This window comes from Diadema setosum, chromosome 11, assembly GCF_964275005.1.
Source record: "Diadema setosum chromosome 11, eeDiaSeto1, whole genome shotgun sequence".
Lineage (NCBI taxonomy): Eukaryota > Metazoa > Echinodermata > Echinoidea > Diadematoida > Diadematidae > Diadema > Diadema setosum.
The window spans coordinates 21,465,359-21,488,484 of NC_092695.1; the positions used below are offsets into that span (position 1 = coordinate 21,465,359).

General features: G+C 37.8%; 1 protein-coding gene across 1 annotated transcript in view; it reads right to left on the minus strand.

Moving 5' to 3' along the window:
- Nucleotides 1–5,173: 5,173 nt before the first annotated feature.
- The window catches only part of LOC140235353 (uncharacterized), a 60,432-nt gene continuing 42,479 nt past the window's right edge, over nt 5,174–23,126 (minus strand). Inside the window, exon 3 of the mRNA XM_072315381.1 lies at nt 5,174–5,410. Within this exon, the coding sequence (XP_072171482.1) occupies nt 5,405–5,410 (6 nt within the window). The 3' untranslated portion in view covers nt 5,174–5,404. The remainder of the gene's footprint in view (nt 5,411–23,126) is intronic.

Here is a 23,126-nt window from a genome sequence, read left to right on the forward strand (position 1 = left end):
ACATACCCTCTCCATCCTCTGGGTCTATCTTTCTTTCTCTTTCTATGTCTTGATTTATTTTTCTGTATCCTTTGCAGCGCCTGCTACTACAAGGCCATTCCATGTCGGGCTTCTGAGCACAAATCCACATTTGGCGCCGTCATTTGGCGCCAGCGTAGTCCAAACTTGTTGGCTCTGTGACTGCTAGCCCAAATCCTGTCAATACACTATACCACCTCTTTAAGGCTTGAATCCTTCCTGATGTTTTCTTTGTCTTCTTGCTCTCCTTCCTTTTGTTTTCTTTTTAAAGATGCAGGAAGTTGTTAACAGGACAAGCTGGGGTCACTGTCATTTTGCTAACAATGTTTTGACTGGTATTCCACATTATGTCCAGATCTTGTGATGATAGGGCTGCTGCATGATAAAATCTTTGAAGGCTTCCGTGGCGGTAGAACATTGGGTGGTAGAAGGCTTAATGGTGCACCATGTATTCTCTCTTGGGTATGTATGTATAGGCCAAGAAAAGGGCCTACCCTTTTCAGGGTCAAATACATACCAGTACCCAAGAAAGAATACATGGTGCACTGTTAAGCCTGCTACATGAATTTTCCAAAAAGAAACTAAACCATTAAAATCTCAAGACAGGGATCAGGAATTTAAAGTCTTTGAAGTCAAGCTCTTATCAAAATCAACTTTTCATTTTTTTTTCTTTTCATCCAGAATGCATATTAAGTACAACAGATGTCAAACATATTTTGAACATGGTCACTTGGGTGCAAGTTGAATATCAAGACATTGAATATCAAGACATGAATTTCATGGAGGTTATAGATGGTTGTCACATCCTACAGATTAATGCTTGTCCTTTGTATGTTTAAAGTAGTGTAATTTGATAGCAAAAATTTATTCAGTTCAGATGAGGTTGATTTCATTTTTGAATTTTTCCATGAAAGTTATTCATGAAATAGCAGTACATATTTTTAAACCAAATTTGACTATGAACACAAATCTTCATTTAAAATTCACAGTATAATGAACTTGATAATTTTAAAAGTATTTCCACAAATATAATGAAAAGTCAACAATGTATGCATTTCTATTTCAAGAGAGGAAAAAATGCAGGAGTCTACCATCTCAAAGCACATGTTTGATACTGTTCAAATTCATGAAATTCTTTCATCCAGATGTTTTCATTGCAACAATAAAATGAATTTGAACAATAAAAGCAGTACCCGCTGCATGCTATAAGGATTAGAACCAACACTTGCTGTCGGGCAAAAGCTCGGTGGTCTAGTGGAGATGACGCCTGTCCGGTGATCAGGAGGTCGTAGGTTCGAATCCTGCTCGAGTATGTACGCCCATGATTTTTATCATGGTTACTACTAAAACACTGATCAATTCAGTGCTTATTTACGTTGAAGTAGGGCAATTTGTCAATCAGTTGCAATGTTTGATACTGATGGCAAAATCAGAAAAAAAGAAAGAAAAAAAAAACATATACAGAAATTGGCAATTTGCCATTTAAACTTGTGAATATTGGAAAAGGGTGAAACCCATTCATTACCACTGTGGACTTATTTATATACAATGTAATAGGACTTTTGGGATGCCGGTCCTAAGTGAGTTAGATAACAGGGAGGAAAAGTGCATGTCACCGGTAGATTGAACACATGCCGATGCGGAATTACTGCATATCATGTATAGCACTCGGATGTCATCAAAGCCCTATGTTTCCGTCCAGGACCGGCAGCTGGTGCCATATCCTAATCAAGCTCATCTCATTGTGGAGCGGAAGATCTTCCCATCATTCCTCACCAGGTCATCCTCCCGGTCTCTCCCCGTCTTTCTCCTTGGACTCCTCCGGGATGAAGAGATTGCATCATTTCTTTTGGCCTCCAAATCCCTACTCCTCCACATACCCCTCCCCCCCCCCCCCCCACATCCTGACTTTGCCATTGAACCATCCCCTGCTAGAGGAAACAAACATATCTCAAGTGTTCTTCACTAACAAGCGGTTGGAGCTCACATAAAACCACCAAAAAAAAAAAATGAACCCACTGCAATGATTTCCAAAATATTACGAGACTTTTTCCTGAAGTCTTCGTAAATATCATGAAATCATGTAGGTGTTGCAATGAAGGAAATACATTGATTTGTACCATGTCAACTGAGCTGTAGAGCATATTTGTTTCTCATCTGAATGAAATAATATTGGTCAGTATTACAATGGTAAGCAAGGTAAACATGTACATCGCAAAGAGTGCCCAAAGCAGAGCAAGCAATAAATACCAAGCAGGTCTCCACAGGGAAGTTACGTCATGGAGGTCCATATTGTAAAGACTACCATGACTACTGTGGTATGTACACACACTGGTGTAGGAACATCTTTTGCAAGCTGAAATGAGGAGAGTTTATTATCAAGGTCAACTAGTTTTCATGTACCACAGTCCAATTTGCACAAAAATTATGATGGTGCTTGTACAAATTATACAAGATGTGAGTTGGACAATACGGTAGAGAAGCGAGAAAGTTAGATTGGTTACACGCGAGAGAAAATTTGTAACTTGAATCATCATTGTAATGATGATTGCAATTCGTCTTTAGAATTATCGGACCTTACACACGCTCACTCGAAAACTGTGATTAGAATTCGAATTCTCGAGCGAAGGCATTACGTAATCCTTGGTGACTTGTCAATCAAAATAACAAGGTTCTATAGCGTGTATTATCTACGGAAGTGCTTGAAAGGTCACGTAAGCTCCGCCCCTCAAAAGATGTTTTGGAGGTCAAGCATTACACATGCAAATTTCGCACCGTAATTTGAGTGAAACTTCACTGGAATTCATCTCCGGACTAGAATTTGAATTCGTGATTGTGATTAGCATTCGTGATTCTAATTTGCTTCCACACGTGCTAAAAATTCGTCATTAGAATTATTTTTCACTGGAATCATCATTCAAATGACGAATTTTTGACCATGTGTATAACCGCTCTTTAATAGATAAAGAGAAGAGACAGACAGACAGATGGACTAAAGAGAGAGAGAGGGGGAGAGAAATGAAACAATAATATCAGCTAACCATGAAGCATAACACAAATATGAATGTATGAACTAACAATCACAAGCATGAGCACAGAAGACAACCATTTCAATACTCTGGCGAAAGGCAGCAGGAGTGCAGGTTTCGAATGCAATGGAATGGTTGTTTCTTCTCGCCTCCTTTGTTATGACAACCCTTCCGCCAGGCCGGAGTGAGGCTGCGGGGATGGGAGTCAGATGTTAGAGAGAGAAAAGATAAAGAATTGTATTTTCAGAGGCTCAATGGAAAATGGGATTGGATGTTGTTGGAGACTGTCATCATTTCCAAACAATTGGCTACAATATCCACAGGCTAACACCTTCGGTGTTTACAGTGGACGACAGCGGCATCATAAACAAATAGAAACAGAATAATACTAATGGAACCGCCTCATCTTTTTTTTTCCCCCTCTCGTTTTTGATTCTGGGAAGAAGTTCAATGAAAGAGGGACATTCTTTCAGTTTTCGCGATGTTGTTTTGTTTTGTTGTATTTTTTTGCGCATCAGACAGAGCACAAAGAGGTCCAACCTACTTTTGAACATCTTGCGCATTCCTTCGGTCAAAATAAAAATAAACGGAATGTGAACAAAAGTTAAAAGCTCAAATTCTTAAAGCTCAAGACCACCATTGCATATCGATGAAGGAACAATTTTACCAGATGGGATGGAAGTTGACACAACAAGCACTCAAAATTACAAAAGTGGCATTTTGACAACGATTGTTAACAAAGCTATACACTGTTCATGGTTTTCTTCATTCTGTACAAATATTGCTGGGGACGTTCATCTTTTATGCAATCACAACACTGCTAATTCCCTTCCATACAAAATCTTAATAAATTTGATATATTATAAAACAGAAATAGATCCTGCATTGTTTCCTCCCTTTGTTTTAACATTTGAGTAAACCAATCCCTGTTACAATATAGACTGCAAAACATATCCTTGAACAAGCCAAAGTTTCCATATGGTTAAAGAGTCTCTTCATGTTGAGTGTAGAAAGCAATCAAAGTACACAAAATCACAAAGTCCTAACAGTTTTCCCCAAAAGTGCACTAAACGTTACAGATGTCAAGGACATGCTTGGTCTACAAACTCTTTAAATTTAAATGGCTACCACAACTTGCAACTTACCAAAAAAAGGAGAAAGACAGAGAAGAGAAGGAGATGCCAGTGTGGATTGAAATCTAAAAGTCTTGCAAAGTAAAATTTAAAAAGGTGATTTTCACAAAATCCAATTAGATTCCCCCAAATTGGATCAGGGGTTTGGGATAAGACCTGATGTACAAAGCACACTCCAGAGGGTCGTTGGGGTGAATGGAGTATTATCGCCTGCGCAATCATCAAAACAGATGTTTTCAGAAGGCATAAAACTTTAGATTCAAAGCTATAGGAGAAATCAATGCTAAGGGGGCGTTTACTTCAGCAGATCAAGTCCATGCTAGCCTCACTCCCAGCCTGTACATGTTTTCTTCCCATTTTCTTTGCTTGGTTATGTTTGTATGGAGTACAGATTATTCAACCAGGGAGGCGAGTAAGCTTTCTCCCAACCCCCTTCCCCAACCCCTTCAAACTTGACACAATGTAGCTGGGGTTGGATGCCTCAAAATATAAATGTGCAGGAGAGCTAGTCTCTTTGCAGGCTGACATATTTATATTAATTGGTCTGAGGAGGCCTAATAGTAAGTGGCAGAAGAATATAGCACACAATGTGGGAGAGCTGAGTTCCATGTAGTGGCCTTCCCTCAAGCCATGGGCCTGCCAATTCGTCCTTTTGCACCAGCTTGTTGATAAACATTTATTTGAAACTCACCAAACACACAGATTGAAATTAAAACAATGCTATCTCTGTCCATTGCAATCATAAATTTTTAATCAGAACAAACAAATTTCACTTTTGATGAGTGCTTTGAATGTCAAACAAACAAAAAAAAATCAGAGAATAAAAAGCTTGAAAGGAGGCTGAACTGATGTCTGGGTGTCCTCCTCCTTCTCCTAGAGCTGTCTGCCAAGGAAGAGAAACATGATCTACTTCAACTTGACACAGATTTACAATGATGCCTACCTCTGGGGCCATGTCTAGAAGTGAACCTTGCACTGTAACTCTCGGTGATCCATGCTAACACCATTGGCTGGGTGCACAGGAATGTGACATCAAACCATGCTTACCCATGTCTGGATCAATCAATGGCACGGGTCTTCACGCCGAAACAAATCCATCTCAAAAGTCACACAAATTTGGTCTTTCCCAAACAGTGCATTTCACTTTGTAGGCCTAATGTCTGTGTCTTCTCCATAGATTGTTCATAAAGGGTTCATCTGCGCTGATACCTCTGCAGGAGTGTGCTAGTCCTAGGGTAGATATTATTGAATGTTAGCCATTGCAGAACTAGCTAATGACATCACAATGATCTTGAAGGTTGACTTTTTTTCCCCTCATGAGTTCACATTATTTTCACTTGATGATGAAAGATTTAACTGTCTGCAAATTGAGTCTCTCTGATAATTCTTTCATTAACCTGTTAAGGACGAACTGACTTTGCTATAACACGCATTTCCCACAGACATCTGCCCGAATATACTCAGACTAGTCTTCAATGGGTAAAAATTTGCCTTGCCTGCACAGGTTCACTGCCTTGTAAAATTTGCAATGTCTTCTCTCTTTGTTGTTTGTGGACATATTGTTGTTGTTGTTGTATTTTTTCCATATACATATATATGTATATATATATTCTTTTTTTTTGGGGGGGGGGGGGGAGGGGGGATTTCCAGTAATGTCTCAAGCAGTGAAAGTTGACAGACTTAAACAATATTTTTTTTGACTTTCCATGAAAAGGATTCACGAAATCATAAGAAACTGTGATAATTGAAATAGCATCAACTTTACGTGAATCTCCATTCAGCTATAGATCATCTCTCTCATTCACTGCAGAAATAGTCACCACAAAAAAATTCCACATTAACTGACAGTCAAAGTTGTCTATTTTGACGCTATGCCAAACACGCATCTATTTGTACTGGATGTAAAATAAATCATCACGCAGCAGTGCATTCTCAAACAGTATCTGTTAACTGAGTCATGACATTCAGGGCTCTTCACTACTAGGAATTAAAGGGCGGCACACCCCTCAAAACAGAAAGATATCATACTCATCAACTGCACCTCTCTTACGTGTAAAATGTTGTGAAACTCTTCAACTCTTCAAAGAAAAGCATTACCTGACATGAGTTGTAACCAATAAATATCTGACAGAAAAATAAAAATTTCATTTGTACACCTTCGATGTTGCTTGGCCTTGCTTAGTACTTACCACTGTCATGACTTTTGGCATCTGAACCTCCAGACGTATCAAGAAGTTTTGTCTTTAATCAAAGAAAAAAAAATCAAATATGTGAAGATGATTTACACTCTTGAGGGCATGTTCAACAAATATCTTCCGCAGCATTCATAAGTCTGATTTGTTTGTGTTGTTTTCGTCTGTTTGTTTTTACTTGAATGCCTGCACAAAAATCTTGCACTATGTTCATATCATGGTAAGATGGGAGGGGGGTGGAGAAATGGGCGTGGCTTGATAACACCACTCACCACTGCACAAATACCGGTATAGTTTCGACATGATGGGGTAGGGTGTGCAATATCTCATTGAGTGTTTACTGCCCCACTATGTGTTTTACGGTCGCACAGACTACTTCTATAGATGTGGGGCCTCAATATGGGAAGTGAACAGTAGACTGTGGCTGAACACAATTTTGTCTTCATCCTTATGTGTCTGTGTGCATCTCCATGTCTGTCTGTCTGTCTGTCCCTATCATATTTGCCAATGTCCCCACTTATTAATTAAAGATATCTATTTCTATCTATAAGATACTGCCAAATTAAACTAATAACACCATAGGTGTTTATTTGAAAGAATTATTTTACCTTTGTTCTGGTTAAATTGAAACCTTAATCAAACTTGACATCAACTAAAATATGGTGAAAATGAAGGGAATCAGTTTTTTTCTTTTTAAATTCTATAAAGTCAGTGTTTGTTACGCTCAATTAACATAAACTTACCACGGCATGTTGATTTCTGTCATGGAAGCAGAAATAATACCTTAACATCATATATACTATTCTGTTAGAGGGAAATAAAACAGCAGGATGATGTAGATTATTACAGTTGTATTCTATATATGTGAAACATCAGGATGAACAACTATAATGAAAAATGTGAAAATCAAAATCCTTTTTTTTTTTTTTGACCACATGAGTAAAATCAGTCCTCAACTCTAACAATGCTTATACCTAATTCACCACACAAAATATACAGTAGCGAAAAATGAATGCTGAATTTGACGGGTGCATCTAACAATTAGCCACAGTGTTCCTTACACATGGCAGCGTCGTTGTTGTCATGAAAACAGAAAGGGATTTAGGGACAGTGAAAGCCATTATCTTTTCTCCCCCTCCTCCCAGAGGATGTATGAGATGAGTAAATGACCTGTCTCTTTCGAGGGAAGTTGCACTTTGTCAACGCTCTGGGTCGGATAATCACTCCAGTCACTTTTCATGATCGCCCTCCGATAAATGGAGCATCTGGAAGAACATGTGCTAGTGGTGTCCATCGGTGGTTTTAAGCAGAAGTCCATTTCAGTTGGACCCCATTTCTTTCAAGAAAAATCTTATGCCTCATGTGTCTTTGTCTATACAGGCATGAGGAAAAAAAATATTGGAAATGGGTGAAAGCATGCTTGACATTCCATCCTCAATTTTGTATGCGTGCTCATGTAGAAATATTGAAAAAATGCCTCAAAAGGAAAACAAATCAATAATTTCTTGCAGATGTAGCCAAACATGAAAAGGTCAGTCAGATATGCTAGGTTGTTTAAAGGATGTTGTACAACGTACTTTTTTTTTCATGCAAGTATTTCTATTCACTGTATACACATATTGCAACACTTCTCCTGTCGCTGTTAATTGTAATTCATATTCTTTGTTGAAAATGTTGCTGTTAATCATAACTCATATTCTTTGTTGAAAATGTTGCTGTTAATCATAACTCATATTCTTTGTTGAAAATGAAGAAAAAACTAAAATGAACTGAAAACTTCACATGAAATTCACTTGCAAGCTTGAGTTTGAATCACCCCAAAAATACTACCCACTACACTGAAGTACATTTCTCATGTGAACTATCACATTTTACGTCTTCTCCTCGTAGGAGATATGCATGGTACTTTTGGGCTAAAAATAGCATGATATTTTGTGAATGAGAATTGTACCAACTGAAATACCATGACATCGATCTATTACCATGATACTTTGTCAGTCAGAACAGTGAAAACAAATTATTGTGGTATTTGATAAAAAGGTGATTCCAAAGTGAAGGCACCATGTGTTATGGGGACTTTCACATGACTCTTGGGTGCGATAAAGGAAAGCAAATGCTAATGATAGCAAGTGATAATGATTTATGTTAGAAGTCAGTGCAGGTCACAAACGACAGGTGGCAGCTTCTACTTTGTCGCAAAAGATATCACAAGAAAGAACGCTTACCACCTTGAAAGGGAGGACCAAGACAAGATAGCTTCATTTCAAAAAATCAAAAGGGTTTGGTCCACACAAGAGCAGAGTTTCTGCGATCTTGAAGAAAAGTGAAGGTTTATCATGGCATTTCATTACTGTCATGATAGCATTTTAGCAAAACAGCAACACATATGTGAGTGAAAGACTCTTCCATGATGTTATCTTGAAGATGCCACTCCAGCATCAACTGAAACAATCAAAGGAGGTGTGGTCCATATAAGCAGAGCTTCCTTGATTTCAACAGAAGATAAATGTTCCTTGTGGCATTAGCTTACTGATTTTGTAAACACTTCAAAACAATTAAACCAGAGTCATAGCTGCACCCATAAAGGACATTTTCACTCAATGTGAACCAAGTGCTCAAATTGAAAATGGGAATATAGATGAGGAAATTTAGAGAAGTTTCTAGTATCTGCAACTCACTAGGAAACAGATGGATTTGAGATGCGGTACATGGAGTAGACATGTTTCATTTATCTTAGAGAATTCATAAAAAAGGTATGCACCTTGACATCAATCTATATACCTTTTTTGCTCCCCCCCCCCCCCCCCCAGTAGTTTTGATGACACTCTGTTTACAGAGAAACAATCTAAAAGTTGCCAAGACTAGCCAAAAATGAAGGCTCAAACACCTCGGATTATGTTGAACTTGCCAAGAAGCACGGGTATAAATAAACTACTATCAAGAATATGGGTATGTGGGACTGGGCATTACATGACCAGCATTCCCTTCTCCCAGATAACAGTATGGGAAAATGATTATGTCAATGTAATATTTCCTGTATCACATGATAGAGAAATTACATTAAAGCTTGGCAATGTTGTTTTTCTTGTTGCTCTCAAAGTTTAGTGCTGGCTTTTTTGAGTAACAATCTTTTACAATCATATTCAATCCAGAGCAATCACTTGCTGCCAAGAAGAAGAGTCTGATAACCAATGATAGATACCAGAGGCTAAATTTGGGTCAGCTGCTTCCACTGCTGAGGCTGGTTTCCCCTGCTCCAGGATCGGTATTTATAGCTCCTGTTTGGCCCAAGAATGTTAAGCTATTCCTGAGCACATGCACCTGGGACAGAAAAAAAAAAACCCCTGCCACATACACTGCGTTCACACTGTCCCCCGCGCCGCGGGGAAAGTCCCGAGCTGTGGGACTTTCTCCTCCAAAACCATAATGTGAACGCTCGCTGGGACTTGTCCCCTCGTCCCCGCGAATCAAGTCGGGTACGGGGACAAGATTTGGAGGGGAGAGTGACCTTGGGGCGAAATTGATAGCGTCCAGCTGTGGTCATCAAATGTGCGCATGCGCTATGCCTGGCAGAGCTCGCCCCAAGCCCCAATTGCCCCCACAGCTCGGGGACAGATGAGATACCAATGTGAACGGTCAGTCGTAAAAAAGATAACATCTCTTGAGGCTGTCCCCGCGGCGCGGGGGACAATGTGAACGCGGGGTGTTTGGTCATTTATTCGGCCGAAATGAATGACCAGCTTGGCATATAATGTATAAGCTGTACAAAACAACAAACCTGTGTGTCCAGCATGTTCAAAAGTGATGACCAGCAGGTTAAAGGGAAAGTCATCCTCTTTTGGCAGCCTTCTCTGTAGATCAAAATATTTCACCTACAGATGAGGTGGATTATCTAAACTTCTTCTTGGAAATGTACTACTTATGTAGTTGATGTTTCAATAAAAAAATAAAAATATTCTCAAGACATTCTTTACAGGCTAAGGAACCTTTGGTTACATACAGGCAAATACAGTTTTAGTCAAAACTTGTTGAGTAACGACCTCAACTGGATCACCACGACTTCTTCACCACAATACTTCATAATACAATGTACTTGTATTTTTATAATGTCTTATTCTATGTCTGATATTGATAGCAGGACTGCTGCTCTTTTTGCCTGATTTTATTCTTTTGTAAAAGACAATTAGGCTTCTTACATTTTAATGTGAAATCATTGATTTCTGTGCAAGGTCAGTATTCAGTATTAACCCATTGAGGACGGACTGATTTTGCTACAACACGCATTTCCCATAGACACCTGCGCGAGTATACTCTGGACTCATCCCCAACAGAATAACTAAGTACAGACTGTTAGACAAGGTGCCCTTGTTAATATAAGCAGCGTGTATTCATATGATTACATTTGCATGTTTTAAAGTGATCATTGACTTTTTCTTGATGCTAATTCCTGTCAGTAGTTGGGTGGGGGTCACATACATTGGAATTTCTCCTAGTCACCCACTAATCATTCTTCTGGCCCAGTTTTTGGTCTACTAATGGAACATTTGACATTCAAATGATAATTGTTTTTGTGGCAACTTTTAACAGCTGTGCATGTATAAACTGAATGGGTGTATTACTCAGTGTCAAAAGTACAGGGTATCTGTGTGGTTGAGCAACAAAAAAACTTCCATGGTAATGTTTACTGTTGATTCAAGCATTTTTGTCACAAACATGTTTTTAAAGGAAATACTATTTTAAATGGTGTGTTCTACATAAATCAACATTCTGTTTTCGCAAACAAGGAAGCAATGATGAATTCAATCAAACAATAACCCATATATATCATTATTTTTAATTATTACAACTGAGCCGTGAAGCCATTATTGCTGAGTAAACAAACAGTGCAGTTTCAGTAAATATCTGACAGAACAAATATGCATACATGCACCAGTGATTCTCTAGAGAGTTTGATAATATGATGAAATATAGGTGGCCACAATATTTTTACAATGAATCATGTGTCAGATTTAAAAATTTGTTATTGTCATTTTTTCAACAACTTGTTGACAATTTGCCTTTGCCTCCGAAACCTATTTCACTGTGTCTATATAGCTCTCATGTTGTTTGTTATATCATCGACTCTTAGATTGGCAGATTTGTTTGTTGTTGTTGTTGTTGCTGGGTTTTTTTAGCCCTATACTTGGTCTGTGACATAAATGACTTTCAAGAACCTTGAGCACTAACAATAGTCACTTTGGTTGAGTTGGATTAGAATTTTCAACTTCACAGTCATGACTGATAGACAACATGAGCGCTTCATAAGCGGCTTGGGTGGTCTCCAGCAGCAGCACATTGCCTGGCAACATGATCACCAGATGATTACATTTCCTGAATGTCCTATCTTCATGGAATACTGGTACAGAGGCCTTGGGATAGACAAATGGAATGAAATGATTTGTTACAATTTGCTGCCGGCAGAGCAGAAATAGATTTGAATCACAGACAACTGTAACTCAGCCAGACAACTTTTAGCTTATAAATTATACATCACATGGTAACATCTGTGATTATGGTTGATTTCAGATGTAGGTCAGTCATGCAACTGATTGCTGAGGTCACTGTTAAGTTCCAGGCAACTGTTAACAGTCTCCACATCCATCCACATTTACAAATCTTGACTATAAACTAAACTGATGTCATGTTGGACAAAAAAAGAAAAAAAAAAAGAAATATGGGAATCTTTGTCACAGGCACCCATATTACATTACTGCCCAGAGTAGAAAGTTTGTGAAAGTGTCCTCACTTTCTCACAACACATAGCGTATCTGCAATGCCTAGACTCACTCTTGCAGAAAAAGAAGAAAATTGAAATGGACGGCGGAGATCTTCCCTAGACAGATCAAACTTGAGCGGTGGAGATAGACACTGGTATTAGGGACTCACTGCCAAAATGGAGAGCTGATGTAAGCTGAAAGTGTATCGACAAAGGGGATCGTGTTCATCAGATTTACTCTTTTTGGCTGTCCACATTAATTTGATTGGGTGTGCTGGATGGCAAGATTTCATCCAGAGAAGTTCTGGGAATTTAACTCCAAAAGTATAAAAACTTTTCTGCATGGAAACACAGTGATGCACTTAAAGGTACAGCCTACTCAATCATTAGGTAGGCTTTGATGAGGAGAGTACTGAAATCGAAAAACAAATGTGTTAAAATTTCATTCAATTTGGGCCATAAAATCAAAAAAGTTTTACAGAATGTTAACATAGTTTTGTAAAGCGGTGATGTTCATCATATCTACATATGCAAATTAGACAAAATAATGATGTCGTCACCTTACAACTGTCTTGGTAATATCTACAAAATGAGCAGGTATTAAAGGATGGTTCTTTTGGTCAATGATTTTGAAATTGTAACCACTTCCTCTTTATAAAGTCATAATTGCCAAGTGGTAACAACTCTACAAATATCTAACATCATGGATCAAAAAGGAGATTTTGTGTGCAGTTACATGTGGGAAGGTGAAAGGTTTGTGATGTCATATTATCATCCCATCAACTAATTTGCATACATGTAATTGTGACCAATATCACTGTTCTGAGAAATTTTGTGAAGCTAGTTGCATTCCTATCACAATATCACAATATAGAAAACTTTAAAATAGTTGACCTTTTGATTCACAGTGCAATGAAAAGTTAGGGTGATATGGCACCTGAGGGGGGAAAAAGAAATGTGAGCTTTTGCAACTGTCATGTGCAGATCAATGCAGTTGGCTTACAATTCTGCCCAATTCAACTATTATAAAGCTATGAATTAAACAATTTAGCTTGCTAGATGTCCCATCTGTGGTCAATTGGAGAAATCCAAACTTCACATTGAAGTCATTTGGGTAAACTCTTAATATTTTGTACGTGGTGAACATTTTCCTTGAAAATTATCAGGGATGGTGGTGAATGACAAAAAAAAAAAAATAAAAAAATAAAATAGTTGGTGCATGTCTGGAGTCATTTCAGAAATCATACGTGATTGAAATGCTGTGGAATAACCCGACAGATTCATCAAATAATTCTGATGAAGTCTGAGGAGAGTATCTGACCTCTGATCTAAATCCTCAGGGATTAAGCTCCCGTGAAATTAAGCCTTAGACTTGGCTCAACTCCAATATCTGTAGCTTTATTCCTGTCTTGCTTACACAATCTGCAACGGATTTTTTTTTCAAAGCTTCAACAAAAATATGTCAGTGCTAATTGATTGATCACAAAATCCTTATATTTCCAAAGTACCACTTACGGTTTCAATTTCAAGCTCCATTACTAAATCAAAATAAATGTATGACACTAAAATCAAATAAAAATGTTAAAATAAAATGCTGTTAAAATAATGTAGTAAACAGAGAGTGCACACTCTTCTTGTACTTGCACTCAAAGTACATCAGTCTAAATCACGATGCCATGCATGTCCTTGGACAGAAAAGCATAACATGATTTTGCCGCTCACCAGAAGTGTCGGCAAATCTCCAACGAAGGAGAAGAAGACTTCAAGGTTCTGTGCTGTCAGAACTAATCCCCTTTCATAATTGCATAAAAGCGAGATTGGCACAGCACCTAGAGTGTTGGATCTTTCGCCTGCTGCATGCAGTCATAGAGAAAACCAGTGGTTGAAGTATATGTGTGTATCCATGTCTGTGTGCATGTGTGGATTTATCCTTCACTGTTCGTAATTTGCTGGCCAAGGATGGTGGTGGCTAAATTTCACCACTTTCGAAGGCTGGTGGACCAGAACAATGACACCGAAAGTAAATCACAAATCCTGCCTCTAAAGTTAAATGTCAGAATTAAGGTCTTGAAATTAAGTACACTTCTTTTCCAGGAAGAAAAGTTAATTGTTCTGTTTAAAGGCCACTACCTTTATAAGGCAAGTACTCAAGGAATGGTGAGCTTAGGGTTTACAAGTAGATGATAAATGTTTACCTGAGCTTCAATTAACATTTTATTCATCAGGATTTAGTAACCACAAAACTGCATAGGAATTTACTAAGTCACTTATCAACAGTTGTCAATGTTATTTGTGCACATACATTTACATTTTGTTTGACCTTCCATGTCAGTTTCTTTGTAGCACATGTATACACAAAACAGAACTTATCTGAAAAATCATTGATGTACTTCTATCATTTAAAAAAAAAATCAATATTCAATCAGTTTTGCATTTTATATCTCTATACATGAATGTGTATACATACTAATTATGTCAAAGATATATCTGCATTAATAGTAGGCAATAATGATAATAATACTAATGGTAACAATATCTGTGGAATATCACAGTACAACTTTTATCAATTATTGGATTAAAAACCATAACATTTCTTGATCAAGGTTAAAGTTAGTCTTTATTCCAGTGTCAGCGGGAAAACTTTCAGTATTTTCATTAAAAAACTAGACCATGAATATTGGGTATTTACATACATGTGCAGTATATATGTACAGATACTCATGAACAATGGCTAATTTTGGATGATATGTATTTTTTCATTGAAACTCTTAAACCTAAAGAGTAGTCTCTTAAAGTTATCTGAAGACCATTAATTACATGAATCAAGAGACAAAACTTTACTAAACCTATTTAGAACAAAGGACTGACAAATGGAAACATGAATTTGCTGAAAGAAAGTTCAATGTTTTTTAAGGTTTCTTGTCACTTCTTTTCTTTTTTTTTCTTTCTTCATCATTCTTTGCTTTTTATTTCTTGATTCCCTGTTTTACCTGAATACAATCAATCTTTATGCAGTACTTAATTCATATGCCAATGACAACTGTGATCGACATATGAATTTGTGGAGCGGAAATATACCATAAGGTACTTCTGAAAGAGGTCTCTGATTTACTTCTCATGAAAACTTGGCCCCAAATATGCGGGCAAGCAGCCAAGAATTAAATGCATTTTGATACAATCATGCTATGGTTAATTGCCAGCAAACAGTGAATGGGAGTGTTTCCGTATTTGTGCCAGTCCATTTCTGCCCAAAATCTGCTAGGGTGCGGTAACCTAGTTAACACGATTTTCATTTAAAGTGTCATTTCCTTTTGATTTTTTTTTTAATCTCAAAATGACAGGAACAAAAGCACAGTTGTTGCTAAGGTGTTGGCAGGGGGGTTGCCAGCTCCACTGAATTAATAACCATTACCATATTTTAACTCCTATAATAGCCACTACCTTCATCCAAAGCCAACAATTTGAGTGAAAATTCAATTTCCTTCTGACCCATGTAATTTGGTGAAAAATAGAGAGACATTTAAAAAAAAACTCAAATGTCGCTCTCTGATAAATAATGATCCTTCTCTGATCATTTGCAAATATCAAAGCCCTTCCAAGTATAGTATAATTCCTGTTCTTAAATTGTTTGTTTGTTTGTTGGTGGTGGTGGTAGTACATTTCATATTGCAAAAATACAGGAACTCCAAATATTGACCTGTATAAATATTCCTTTCTTCAACAGAGACTTATCTACATTTGCACCCTTCAGCTTCAAGAAATAGGTCATGATTTTATTGTGAATTTTACCTCAATTCCCAACCTCTCCCAAAACATGTAAAAAAAAAAAAGAGAGAAAAGTCTTTGCTTTACAACCTCCGTTTTTACTTTTTGTTTGCTGCTTGTTTGTAAGTGATGTCTGGGTCACTTGGCCATCTGTGTAGGATGATGTTCTTCTACATAATCTGTGGATATTTGATTAGCTGTCACATTTTTTGTTTGTTTTCTGGGTCCCTTCCAGCACCCCCACCCCCCCCCCCCAAGTCTAGTGCACTTTCGAGTCAAGTTCATGATACTGTGTTATTAAAGCTACACAGTACCTTGTCAGTTGTATTTAATGGGATTAAATCACTACAGTTTCAAGCCTAGCCAATTGACATGTAAGCTTTACATTTGTATTTCTCTGCAGAACTGATAACATTCTTCATTTGGATGACATCACTACTGGGTTTGTAAAATTACATTTGTTTGTTGTTCATTTTTATAATCAGTGTGATTAACCGACAAAACAGAAAGTTACTATGGATATAATGCAAGGTTTGAAGAAATGTACTTTCAATTACTTACATGAATCTTTAATTGGTTGTTAATGTCAACCAAAATACTCATCAAACCTGATTATCACTTTTTCGTTATTACACTCCTCCTCCTACAACTGGAGACTTTTTATACCATCTTCTCTTCTTCTTGCTCTTGTATTTTCTTTTCCTCAGTCTTTAATCCCAAGTACACTGACTGGCAAAAGGGATGATGAAAGATGTCTAAGAATACACAGTCTGTCATACTTATGTCCCAGGTTGACAGTGAATGTCAAAGGAAGTGAGTGAATGGGTCTATCTTACTGCCTTGGATGATAGGTATTGTCATATCCATACCATGAGAGTGGGTGTGTCAAGAGAGTGAGAAGTGAGAGAAGAAATAAATGTGGTGGTGATGGCAGGCCCGTAATGGCACTGCTGATGGAAGTGAAACATGAAGATAGCAGAGCTATAGGGGTCAAAGGTCAGGGAAAGATGGGGATAAAAGGAGTAGGCCCTACTTTGTCAGTCTGCATGACATTATGAAATGAAGCTCAGACCATGTAGTCAGCTTTTATGTTAGATATATCTTGCATACATAATTCCCTATGTTAATTTGGTATATCAAAATACATGATGGGTCAGCTTTACAAGATGACTTCCAATAATACAAAAATTGGTAAAGGCATTCAGATTAAAAAAAAAGCAAAATAAATCATTTATGAATGCAGAGAAAAATGCTTTCACGTCATGGTTTGATGTTGATATGATCAGAATTTGTAACTGCAGATTGTCATATTGAGCAACTTCCATATTTGACACTAAAGGGCTGAAGCCTCACAATATTTGTAATGCAATTTCCTGCATCATATTCCATAGCCAGTCAGAAAACAAAACACACACACACATACACACACGCAAAAAAAAAAAGAAAAAAAGGATATGGCAACAGAACGTAATGGTATTTTGTTGGCAATGATGAAAAGTGAAGGTTTAGATCCATCATGCATACAAAGGCTGTCAACACTGCCAGCAATTAAACTGCAACATCTGAAAAAATTGTGGCATTTTTAGAGAAAGTCGCTTGGTAACTGTGCCAAAATCTGCCCGAAACATCTCCAGCCAAAATCAAAGACAAGAGTACAATTTCTCTAACTTTGTTCAAAGTTTGCTGTGACATTTTACGATGAGAACACCAACAACAGAAAATATTGTCATAGGCCTAAGTGTCATGTAGCTTTCGTCCCATGCTGGATTCATCCCCTTGGTCGTGCACAAAATGTGCAACTAGCTTTCCAAGATACTTTTATGTCAAAGACGTAGTTGCAGAAAGCAGACAGCCAAACCAATTGAGCATTTACAGTGGCAAAACATTGCAACATTCCTGAATTCATAATTCATCATTTGGTGAGAATTCAATGCTGAATCATGTTGAATTTCAATATTACAAAACTTGCTAATGAAAATGGACCTACAGTAATATCTGACACTTTCTATCACAGCCTGATGCACAAGAGTAAGTGAAGATTTTCTTGGTGTTTCCAGATCACCCTGTCATCAGAACCGAAACTAATAAAAGAGCAATATCTCAAGTTTTCTCCCTGCGGATGCCATTTCTTCAAACTGCCTGGCAAAGGAAATCATCTCCTGACGACGTACAGTCCCATAGCTTTGGTCTGGTGTCATCACTGCAATAGACAGGTCTGACAGATATAATCGTGGTTGGTATAATAAAGAAAGTTATGACCAGCTTTCGATCCATCAATGGTCCCATAAAATGCACATTCCCTCAAGGGACCGACACCATGCTCTCACACCTCATCACTTCTATCCATTCTAGGAGCTTACTACAAAATTCTCAGAAATCTTTTTTTTTTTTTTTTTGGGGGGGGGGGGTGGGGAGAAGGGGGTCACACATCTCTGCACTGAGTTCAATAAACTCTGAGTCAGAACTTTCTGTCCTCAGTGATCCTTTTGTTAACATCGCAAGTATGCATAAATGCAAAAACCATAGATTACTTTCAGTTCTACGTAATAAGCATTACGATAACTCTGCTTTATTGCACATACCACATTTGTATTTTTTCACATTTTGGGGGGGCCATTTTGACATTTTTCTGCCACTGCTTTTGCGCATGCATATGTGTAGGAGGTTGTGTTGGCCCTGAGTGTGCATGTCATATTCACAAACACTGAATGAAAATACATTTAATATGTACCTTAATACAATCTGTTATATGCTGTTGCATCAACTTTCTATTTGCACAGTAAACCTCATGAAAAAATCAATCAATTTTGTTTGGATGGATGAAAATGCTTTGATGCACATTGCAGGCAACACAAGAGAGTTAGTTTGCTTGTATTTCAGCGAGATAAAACAAAACAAAACAAAACTTGTTGATTTTGCAATCATGTGTATGTACTTGGCTCTTCTTTTTTTTGCCCATATTTTCCCATTTCCTAGCAAACCTTGGGTAAACTAATTTGACTTCCTGGCAGTTTAATCATGAACATCTTTATGACAACAACAGAAACCACACAAAATCCTTCAAATACCTCACTCGGTCCAAGAATAGATGTGTTAATTTTTGTTGTTATCGTTGTAGTTGTAACCAGTTTTCTTTACATTCTAAAAGAGCCAGGTTCTCCATTTTGAATAGAATTCATGAAATTGATCATCAATGTGGCATATTTTGTAGTTTCAATTAAAGACAGCACCTGGAGCAACACCAAACTGCTACATGATTTTTGCTGTGAGGAACAGTATCTTTTTAGAAACTATTCATCATCTGCTTACTATGACATGAAAATACTAGTACTGTAGGCTTAATTTTCCCAATCCCAAATACCAAAAGTTTGAGAACAAGAATAAACAAAAGTATCATGTCTATCATATGAGCCACTGTTTCATATATCACACATATATGCACACATACACACACGCACACATAGATATAAGTTCTCCCTTTTCATCTACTCTATTTCTCTTCTGTTTTAGCTCTTTTATATACATATCTCTCTCTCTCATTATACATGTATCAGAGACTCCAACTCTCCCGTTTTCGACGGGAGATCTCCCGCCGAAAACCCATTTTTGCAAAATCTCCCGTTCTCCCGCTTATGATTTAATTTCTCCCGCCCTGGCTCTGTGTCTCCCGTTGGAAAGGATTTTTTACTTATTGCTATCGTATGTTGAAAAGTAAGCCTTATACCCCTTTCAGGTAATCGCGGTTCAATTATCCGCATCCAAATAATGCGGATGAAGTAGTCAAAATCGCGTTCATATATCCCATGAAGTGCGCACTACTTTTACGAGCACCCGTTCATATAATGGTGCGAAGGACTGAGTTATTTGTCATGGTTACGGCGCACGCCTCTATAATGACGTAATGTTTCCGGTGAATATCCTCACATGTATGCACACCTCTCGCGCGCTCAAGCTCAGCAATCAGCGGTTGTGCGGGAAATCGAGTGACCTTTGACCGAACTGTGGAATGTTAGTGCGGATAAGTCGTAAAACGCGTTCATGTATTCTCGATCTACTCCTCATGCTGCAATTATGCGCATAATAGCAGCATAAAAATAATGCGCACTTTTCTACTCCTCTCCCGTTCATGTAATCGAAATTTTACGACTTAGCGCTCCTATTATCCGCATCCACGATTACCTGAAAGGGGTATTAGATAGCACTAGAGAGCATCTAGAACCTGGGAATTTTGCGCTTCGCACACATCAACTTGGAATCTCCCGTTTGCTAGGGGTTTCAGGCGGGAGAATCTCCAGATCAGAAGGTGCTTTGGGTTGGAGTCTCTGATGTATGCATATAAATGTATTGAGAGAGAGAGATACAAATACATACACAGGCATACACACATACATACATACTTATTTACATACATACTTACACAGGCCTACATAGTTGTGGGTAGGTGTGCATGTGTGAGTGTGCATATTGAACTTATATGTATATACCTCTTAGCCAAGCTGGCTCACAGTCTGTAGAAACAATCAACATGCTGTTGTATATTCACTTTGACTTTGACTTTGTGCCAAGACATGTCTGATCACCTTCACTGCACTCTGGGAACTGTCACAGATTCACCAAAGTTTGTATGAGAGTTAAGGTCTAGTCCCCATCCTCCTTGCTCCCTCCCTCCCCCACCCCACACTCTGCCTGTCAAATTTGTACAGATCAGTTCTACATCATCACCAGTAAACCACCAGTTATGCTACTCCATCCTTCCATACAAAAGGGACAGTCTCCAAGGACAAATAAAAAAAAAAAGAATGCTGTCATCACTACATACTTTTCATTAGTTTACCTTTTAAACCATACAACTGCTTGTGGGTGATCTCTAGTCCAACCTGTGGCCCCGTGGTTCATATTTTGATGGATGACGTCAAGGATTTTGATTCTTGGTCACCTCCCTCCAGGCAAGCTTGGCATCATGAGGTTACTACTTTGTTACTCTGCTCCAAGAGTCACTACAGGTTATTCGGAGACAAACTTTTAGGACGATGTAAGTTGCCTGAAAGTAAAGTGAAAGCTAGGCTATATGTTTGGGTGATGTTCGCTATTCTGAAGGTTCGTTATTCTGAAGGCTCATTATTCCAAAACAAAGAAATTCCCTATACCTTGAGGTATGTTTGTCCCCAAATGAAAAAAGTTTCATTAATCCGAACATTGGTGGAGTTGAATATAATTTCAGAAGGCTCGTTATTCCTACAGTTTATAATTCTGAAAATGAAATAATGTTCACTATTCTGAAGGTTCATCAATCTGAAAATGAAATAAGGTTCCTTATTCCAATAGTTAGTTCACCTGAAAATGAAATAAGATTTGTTATTCTGAAGGATTATTAATCCAAAAAATTAGATAAGGTTCATTAGTCAGATGGTTAGTTCACCAGAAAATGACATTCTTTCGTTATTCCGAAGGTTCGTTAATCCAAAATGAAATAAGGTTTTTTAATCCGAAAAATGTAAAGACAGTGCATACTTATGAACCTTTGGAATTACAAACCCTTTTATAGTGTGATTCTCTGCATAAGTTTATCACATGGCATGCCCACTTCCCATAATGATAGATTATTATCTTCGGCTAATCAAAAAAAGTCAATTTCTTTACTGAGACTTGTAATCACTGCACAATCACGCAATTTTGTAAGAACAGAAATGCAACAAAAAAGAAAGAAAAAGAAAATAACAATGTGTCATGGTTGCTACAATGTTCATACTTCTACAGATTTTTGATGAAGTCTTTTTAAGTTGATATGCAGATGTTTCCTTTCAGGATCCTCCACAGAAAAGAATTCTTGTCTGTAAGATACCATTTTCAAAATATTACAAACAAGGCAGTTAGTAATATAAGCTTCTGCCAATCACTGCATATTCCGCATCACTGCTCGGTGTTTTCTTAAGAAGATACTGGCCTAAATTTCTTGGGGTATAGCAAGTCAACAAAGTCATCAAAATCTTTCCATTTAATAACTTGGACAGAAGGATGGATAAAAAACAAACAGACAAGCTTTATTGTATCTCAGACATTCCATTAGCCATACGTCACAAATGTCTTCTTGTACTGCCCACCCCATCCCCCACCACCATCCCCCCCCCCCAAAAAAAAAAAGAAGAAAAACTGTCTCTCAGCACAGATGTAAAATGGATGTCTGGATGACCTTTTTGTGAATATTCTAGTAAAGATCAAAATTTCAGGCACTCACATCTCACTCAATAGGTCTACTGATACCTACCAGGTCACTACATCAATAAGATCTTTTGAGATTATTGCAAATTGATTGTCCTCTTGAAAGAAAGCATGTTGAAGTTGCCATGACAACAATGTCATGAACAGCTAAATGTATTGTGTCCATGTACACGAATAATGTTAGAAAAGAAGATTCTCAATGATACCATCTGCTTAATAAGGAAACTGTGATATTTTGCTCCTCCCGCTCCCTCAAAAAAAAAAAAAAATGATAATAATAGATTGATAAATGAATAAAGCAGAAAAACCATGCTGTCTTAAATTCATACTCACACTTTTTGTTTAATTTCTCCATACTGAAGTAGTGTCTATACAGTACATGTAGTGTTTACTGACAAATGTTCATGGGGTGATGTGCATATCAGATTTGGAGTGTCATATGGTAGATTAGTCCTAATTTCTGTTTGTTTGTCAGCTTCTGGATTGTATCAGGCAATTACCCCCTCCCCCCGATACTGGTTAGTAATAAGGTTAGAGTAAAGATTAGGGTTAGGGTCGGGTTTTAGGGTTAGAGTTTGGGTTAGGGTTAGGATTAGGATTAGGTTCAGGATTATGATTAGGGTTAGGGTTAGCTGTAGGCCCTAGACCCTTCTGGATACATCCTCAATACATTTCAATTCAATCACAGTAAAATCTGAGGGATATTTCATTAAAAATTCTGAACAAGGGCAGGGATAAGTCTTGCTGCGCAAAGCACAGACTCAAGAAAATAAATGAACTTGAATGAGAGAGTCTCAAATCCAAGTACAACTGCCACACATCTCCAGAGAATCAAAGTCACTGCCTAAATCCAACCAGGAATCTACATGTCTGGATGAGGTCAATGACTATACCAAGAAATGGAGAACAAGGATGAAGAACACTGCTATCAGACTCTAGGGATTGATCGAACTACATAAAAAAAAACAGTTTCTTGAAAGGCGAGCTCTAAAAGTTCGACCTCATGGATGCACGT